At 44.9% G+C, this 7,902-nt stretch overlaps 1 protein-coding gene across 2 annotated transcripts in view; it reads left to right on the top strand.

Moving 5' to 3' along the window:
* The first annotated feature begins 6,279 nt into the window (after positions 1–6,279).
* The window catches only part of LAMB1 (laminin subunit beta 1), a 69,481-nt gene continuing 67,858 nt past the window's right edge, over positions 6,280–7,902 (top strand). Inside the window, exons 1-3 of one of the 2 annotated variants that reach the window (XM_081283557.1) lie at positions 6,292–6,358; positions 6,497–6,621; positions 7,695–7,870. In XM_081283557.1, coding sequence (XP_081139683.1) covers positions 6,585–6,621; positions 7,695–7,870 — 213 coding nt within the window. In that variant the 5' untranslated portion in view covers positions 6,292–6,358; positions 6,497–6,584. Of the gene's footprint in view, positions 6,622–7,694; positions 7,871–7,902 lie in introns of both variants that reach the window. The other variant, XM_081283556.1, reaches the window with a different exon arrangement.

Here is a 7,902-nt window from a genome sequence, read left to right as displayed (position 1 = left end):
CCAGGCTGACATCCACATAACTACAAGTCTGGTATGGAGAGAGGAATGCTTCCCAGGAATGCCCACAAAAATCCCACAGTTGCTCTAACTGGAAAATTTGAGTTTCATATCTACTCCTAAACCAACCAAGGGAAAGGAGATGGAAATACCCCAATTGGCCTGGAGCTGATGGAGGGATTAGCCTCATCCAAATGTGAGAGGGCTAGCCCCTCAAGAAAAATCCAAGGGAGGTGGCCAGATGAAGGGAGAATGGATATTAATGTCAACCCAAACAACAGTCTCTGTTACATGATCCAAGACTTAAAATGCCTTGGCCCCTGTCTAATTCAGGCCCTGATGGTTTGCATGTTATGGAAGGTAATAATAATAATGACCCCTTTGTGATCCCTTAACTGTTAGAAAGAAGGGTTATCCAATTTTATTCATGTAACAAGTAAATATTAAATATTATATATAATATACTCAAATCCAGAAACTAGATCCCAGGTGGCTGGAATATAAACCTTAACAAAACAGTTCTTTTCTTTTTAAAATTTGTTCTAATTCATTATATATGACAGTAGACTGCATTTTGACGTGTTTTACATAAATAGAGTATGACTTCTCTTCTGGTTGTACATGTTGAAAAATCACATCGGTTGTGTAATAATATAAGTACATAGGGTAATAATGTCTGATTCATTCTGCTATCCTTCTTACCCATCCCTTCCCTTTACTCCCCTCTGCCTAATCCAAAGTGCCTCTATTTTTCCCTACCTCCCACCTTACTGTGAATTAACATCCGTAAATCAGAGAAAATATTCGGCCTTTGGTTTTTTGGGATTGACTTATTTCACTTAGCATGATATTCTCCAGCTTCATCCATTTACCTGAAAATGCCATAATTTCATTTTTCTTTAAGGCTGAGTAATATTCCATTGTGTGTATATATACCACATTTTCTTTATCTATTCATCTGTTGAAGAGCATCTAGTTTGGTTCCATAGTTTAGCTATTGTGAATTGAGCTGCTATAAACCTCGATGTGACTGATTTTTTAAGTCCTTTGGGTATAAACCGAGGAGTGGGATAGCTGGGTCAAATGATGATCCATTCCAAGTTTTCTGAGGAATATCCATACTGCTTTCTATAATGGTTGCACTAATTTGGAGTCCCACCAGCAATGTATGAGTTTTGACCTCAAAGAGTTCCTAGGGACAAGGACACTTAATACAAAACTATAAGTTTTCAAACTACATATTATAAAAGACATGTACAAGGGGCTGGGGATGTGGCTCAAGTGGTAGAGTGCTCGCGGGGCATGCGTGTGGCCCAGGTTCGATCCTCAGCACCACATACAAAGATGTTGTGTCTGCCGAAAACTAAAAAATAAATATTAAAAAAATTCTCTCTCTCTCTCTCTCTCTCTCTCTCTCTCTCTCTCTCTTTTAAATAAATAAATTAATGAATGAATGAATGAATGAATAAATAAATAAATAACATGTACAAAAGTATTCTGACATTTGTCCTGAATTTTACTGGTCATTGATCTTATTGTTACCTCCTAAACTTGAAACATATTGACAAATCAAGAAAGTTGTATGAAATTGAACACACATGAAGCATCAGTTCATGAGTGAATTTTGGAAGTATTCCTAAAATGAACTAAACTGGATGATATTTTTCTTTTAACCAGAGAGATTCATGTTTTTTTGCAAGGAAATGGACATGTAAGAACTAAGGAAGTTTTTTTTGTGTGTGTATGTGAGATTAATTATGAATTTCACAAAGTAAAATTCAACCTAATTTTCAAAGCAACAAAAATCTAATGTTTTTCATGAGCACAAGTTTATGTAAATAATGAGGAGGGGTTTATTTTGCTTTTTTTTTTTCCGGGGGTGGGGGAGTTACTGGGAATTACACTCAGGGGAACTAGGCCACTGAGCCACATTCTTAGCCCTATTTTGTATTTTATTTAGAAACAGGGTCTCACTGAGTTGCTTAGTGCCTCGACATTGCTGAGGCTGGCTTTGAACTTGCAATTCTCTTGTCTCAGCCTCCTGAACAGCTGGGATTACAGGCATGTACACCCGGCTAATAATGAGGTTTTATGACCAAATGATCAAGTTCTTGAATGTAATGTCCCTGTCGTTTCACTGTTGATAAGAACTGAAAATGCCACCCATATGTGGCATTTTAAGACTGTGAGTGAAGGTAACCTTAAATGATTCTCGGTGGGTTTTTTTCAGATAAAAATAGTAAATGCCTCAGGGAGATAACTGTTTCATATTCTTTAAGGCAGAACAATCAACAATTTGCAATGGAAATTGTTGGCCATTCAAAATGCTGCAGAACAGTGATGATTTCTTCATGCAGAAGCAGGTAGTGCCAGGTAAGTACAAGAGAGGGTGTCATCAGCCACTGTGAAGTCTTGGACAGGCTGACAAAAAGAGACTCATTTCTCCTAAACTTGTAAAATTTTCAGAAATCAAGGAAGTTGTATGGAATATAACAGGCAAAAAGAACTTGTTCACATGTAAAATTTGGTAGCTAGAAAGTAGACATTTAAGAGCCAAGGAAGTCTTTAAAAGGCAGAGACTAGTCTTTCTTTCCTTCTCGAGTACCTCTAACGTGCCCCATGGCATGCCAGCCAGTGGTCATGCAGAAATGAACGTTACACAGTACTTGTCCTTGTCTCACTGTCTATTGGAGATAAGGGCACAAACAAATAGTTACAGCATTATGTCATATATGCTGTTTTGGGCTTTTACAAGGTGCTGGAAGAAACATTCATGTAAAAAGCCAGTTTAAGTGGAGTCTACAAAGATGAATATAGTTGATCAAGTTGATAAGGTCAAGGAGGGTCCATGTAGCAGAGAGAGAGAAAGTCATAAAAGTATAAAATATGTCACGTACAAGGAAAGAGCAAAGGGAAACCACTGAAAGCTACTGAACAAGAGAATAATATAGGCTTGAAGCAGTGGTGCACACCTGTAATCCCAGCGGCTCCAGAGGCTGAGGCAGGAATATTGCAAGTTCAAAGCCAGTCTCAGCAATTCAGTGAAGCATTAAGCAAGTTAGTGAGATCCTGTCTCTAAATTTAAAAAGGGCTGGGGATTTGGCTCAGTGGGTAAGTGCCCCTGGGTTCAGTTACTGGTATTAAAAAAGAGAGAATGACATGATCTAGATTGTGCCTCTGAAATCTCCTTCTGTGGGTTTTAGGAAGGACTTGACAAGAGCGGTTGGAAGTTGGGACAGCGCCAGAGGGCACCTGCAGGCTCCAGATGTGAAGAGACACTGAACTAAGGAAGGCAGGGCAATGAGGCTGGAGCAATGAGGACATGACAGCTAGTTGCTAAGAAAGTAGAAATGGCAGGAACTAATGAGGGGGTCAGGGAATGAGTGCAGGAGAGGAGGTGTCCAGTGTTCCCAGGCTGCTTCATGGGCATGTAATATGTGCAGTTAGACTCAAGAGAGTCCTGTGGTAGGTTTAATGCTTTGCTATTACTGGCTTTACATTATTAATAACAAGGGGGCTATGGGCTGGGGCTGGGGCTCAGTGGTAGAGTGCTCACCTAGCATGCATGAGAACTGGGTTCGATCCCCAGAGTCACATAAAGTAAAATAAAGGCGTTGTGTCCACCTATAACTTAGAAATTTAAAAAAAGAAAGAAAAACGAAAGAAAATAAGGGGGCTACTTTGTCGCCTACTAGTAACGTAGCCTGACTTTTCCCAGTTCATTCCCTGAGCTAAAGGATGAATCATGGCACTAATAACTGAAGTGGGAAACAGAAGAACTCATTTTGCTCTGTGTGGTGTAATGGAGAGATGAGTTCAATTTTATGTGAATATGAAGTACCCATGTGTCATTAATGTAGAGCATTCAATGGCTTATTAGAAATTGCATGCAAATTCTGAACAAGGTACAGGCTAGAGATATAGATGCAGGGGTGGGAGACAAGGCCATTGGCGAACCGATTGGATGTGGATGAGCACGTGCAGAATGGAAAGAAAGAGATGGGAACTTTGGGAGCACCAATGCTTAAGAAATCAGAGAAGGACAAGAGAAATGGAAGAGTCAAAGTCCTACGGAAAAATTTTGGAATTCTGTCCTGAAAGTCACGAAGAAAGCAGTCTGAAGAAGGGAGCGATCATCTGAACCATATGCCACAAAGAGATCAAACAGGACCAAAGGGGGACAAAGTCCATTGCACTGAGCAGTTAGAGGGACATGGCCCTTAACAAGAACAATGGTGGAGATGGAAGCTACACTACAACAGGAAGAAGGAGAAACCAGGAGGAAGCAGAGAACCTAAGTGCAGACTGTCCTGCCAAAAGCCTGAGTCTAATGTCAAAGGGAGGAGAGGAGTGGGGGGCAGGAAACAGGCAGGGCTTATTTTTTTTTAAATGAAAGGAAAATTAAGCAAGTTTTACTGTAAAAGCACTGATCTCATGAGAGGAGGGTACAAAAGATGTACCCTCTAGGAGAGAAGTACAAAAGATGCAGGTGGGACTGGTGGTGACAAATTCATGGATAAAGTGGTCAGAAGGTAAGTGTTACACACATTCCACCCCCTACAAATACATTTGCAAATTATAGGGAAAAAAAACCCTAAATTTTTCAGTAGTGTTAAATTTACTAAGAGTGTGATGATCAGGAAGGCAGCCAAGCTTTTGAAGAGTATTAATGGCAAATAAACCTTTGCAAAGGGAGAGGACACTGACCAGGGACAGGTGGCAAGGAGGTTCAGGAAAGAGGTGAATGGTGCTTGCAAATTGTGTGGATGAAAACTGTAAGATGAAACTTTGGTTCAGGGTATTAAAAAGCTGAACAAAGAAGAGATTTTTCCCCCCATTTAATCTGTATAGACTCTCCATTGCAGTATTAAAGCCTTCACAACAGCCAGGATTTTCTCAGTGCTGTCTGGGCTGCCCAGTTAGCACCCAAGATCCTAAGCATCATCAGAGACCAAAAATCTACTCAGGCTGCAATAGGGGCAATACTTATTTGGTGAATAATTAATACCTCATCAAGACCTGAGGCTCCTGCCTTCCTCAGATTAGTGGATGTTTATAAATTCGTAGGGTAGCTTTGTCTATGGTCTAATGATTAAACTTCCCTTGGCCCTATCTCATTGTAGCCAAGTTAAAAACTGACCATTTGGCTATGTAAACCCTTCACCTCCAGGACTGGAAAACAATCAAAATCTCCGGACTGGACTAACAACTAACTACATTCCCCTCATTTCAGGCACAACTGGTCAGAGAAGGACTAAACAAAGCTCAGACTTTGACTCCATCCATGGTAAAGGACATCAGAATTGGCTAATTCACAGCAGTAGGTTGGTCCCCAACCTCTTTTTCCTGTCCAACCGCTAGGAGATGGGTGAGCTTCTATTTAACCAGCCAGCTACACACAGTGCTGTTTAAGACCCTTCATTAGAGCCCCCTCCTCACCACCCTATTTGTATACCAAGGAGTTCCTCCCTAGAATTGTTGAGATTGTGCTGTACAGAAATTTTTAAGTGTGTCTCTCGTGAGAATGATCTCTAGCTTCCTGGCTGTGTATCAGTTCTTCCGAAGAAAGATGGAGAAAACAGGCCTTAACGATAGTGTCGTTCAAGAAATTACCTGAATTAGTGACAGTGTTTGGTAATAAGTAGGATTTTAAAAACAGAACGGATAATTCAGTGCCCTGACCACCTCGGTAGCACAGATTGTAAACATGTCCTGAATAAATGTGTGCCTATAAACAATATACAATGAATAGCATTTTCCTTTTTCACATGAAGACATTGAAGATGTGCCCATCTCAGACTCTGGGGGCTGTGTTTATGTGTGTGTGTGGGGGGGAGGGGGTGGCATTCACATTCCAAACAATAAACCCGACAAGTTGACCCTCTTTCTAAGGGGTAACCAGCCTTCCCCCAGCGCCTGTGCAAGAGTTTGTAGCCTTGGGCACCTTTTCATGACTCACTTCTTACAAATGTAAATGTACGAGTCCAGGTAGGTCCCAACCGATTCCCCTCGCTGGGTGATCTGAGCACCTATCTCTGAAACCAGCCCAAACGCATCCCACCCTCACACGCGCCGAGGACGCGCACTGGTGGTGGCCCACCATCCCACACTGCAAACTGGAGGCACCAAAACCCAGCAGCAGCCCGAGAAGCTGCCTTAAAACAAAAGAAGCGCCCCGGGGGGGTGGGACCGGGACCTCACCCGCTCCTCGCGGAGTTCCAGCCGCCCGCCCCCTCAGCCCCTGCTCTCATTTGCGCATGAGCAGAGGCGCCTCCCTGGGTTCCTCCCAAGGCTAAACTTTCTAATTCCCTTCTTTGGGCTCGGGGGCTGCCAGGACCGGCAGGAACGCTCGCACAGTGGGGTGAGAAGAACAAAGTGACTGCACGATTTTTCCCCTCCTTTCTCCAACCCATCTCCTTCTTCCTTGAGAGCGGCAGGAAATGGAAGTGCCCTTCTCCTTTCCCTGAATATTCGCCTCCCCCCCCCCCCAACTCTCCAGAAACGAAGACACGAAGAAGAAAAGGCAGGCAGTTTGGCTGGGGTGTTTCCCTTCCTCGGCGGTGTCCCCTCGGCTGTAGGGACTGGATATGGGGCTGCTCCAGGTGTTCGCCTTCAGTTTCTTAGGTAATTCTGAGAAGCGGTGGGGAGAGGGGTGGCGCTTGGGCATGGGGAAGGGAAACCCAAAAGCGGTTTGTCCTCGCTTCGAAGGTAGCCTAGGGGACCGGGAGCAGGACTGGTTGGAAATTATCTCCCTGGGATTAAATGCCACCACCTTCACCTCGGTGGTGGTTGGGGACGGCGCATGCGAAGGGCTGCGGACCCGCATCCCCCGGCTCTGCGCCCAGAGCTCCCGCCCCTGCTGCTCCGGAGGAGGCACCTTTGGCCAATTCATTTTACCCATTAGGAAAGGCAGGCTTCCTAGGGTGGCGGGGGTTGCCGTGGAGGATCTGCGAAAAACTCAATTGCCCAGGAAAGTGCCTGGGCCGAGTGTAGGTATCGTCCAGGGAACTGATTTGGGGCCATGTGGCTTTAATTAACCATCGCTGTTTGTCTCTGGGTGGCACCAGAAACAGCTGGACTAGATGGTTTTTCGAAATGGCGAAACATTGAAGCCACTTCAGATCTGCAGAAACGAAAGATTTGCCCTTCGCGTGAGGAAGCGGCATCTGCTACAAGCTCCTAGTCCCCCCACTGAATCACCAGAGACCCCCGCGTGCATGCACACACGCTTTAACCCCCCCACCATGGCTCATTTCCACGCGCCCAAATTTCCACGCACACATACTGAGGAGGCGCGCCGCACTGCCATGTGCGCGCGGATGTGCAGCGCGTGTCCGCTAGCCTCCCTGAGCCTCGGCTTAGGCACGTCCAAGTGGCAGGTCAGCACATCCACCTTTTGTGATGGGGGTTTGCGCCCCTGGGGTGGATCAGGATGGGCGCAAGCTGTGGGATGGGTTTTCCAGCCTTCAGCTGCTGCTAGACTGACCTGATGACGTGTGTAGGTTTCTTTCTGCGTTTTTTTTCCTCCAGACCCTGCCTTTCCAGGCTCTTCGCTTATCGCTCCATTGTGTTTTTTCTGTGTATTCTGCTTTCTTCTGAATTGGCAGTGTCCCCGCCTCCTGTTTTTTTCTTTTTCTCGGGCCTATTCCCTGCTTGTGCCCCCCCCCCCCCAACCATGTAGCTTGCTCTTCCTGTAGCCTTGTGCGGAACCCGAGTGCGTACTCAAGAACCGGAGTTCAGCTATGGTTGCGCTGAAGGCAGCTGTTACCCCGCCACCGGTGACCTTCTCATAGGCCGAGCTCAGAAGCTCTCAGTGACCTCCACGTGTGGACTGCACAAACCGGAACCCTACTGTATTGTCAGCCACCTACAGGTGAGGATCGACCACCGGGTGCCTGCACCTCC

Source organism: Spermophilus citellus (genome assembly GCF_964194105.1).
Source record: "Spermophilus citellus genome assembly, chromosome: 3".
Lineage (NCBI taxonomy): Eukaryota > Metazoa > Chordata > Mammalia > Rodentia > Sciuridae > Spermophilus > Spermophilus citellus.
This window is presented reverse-complemented; position numbering and strand designations above follow the sequence as displayed.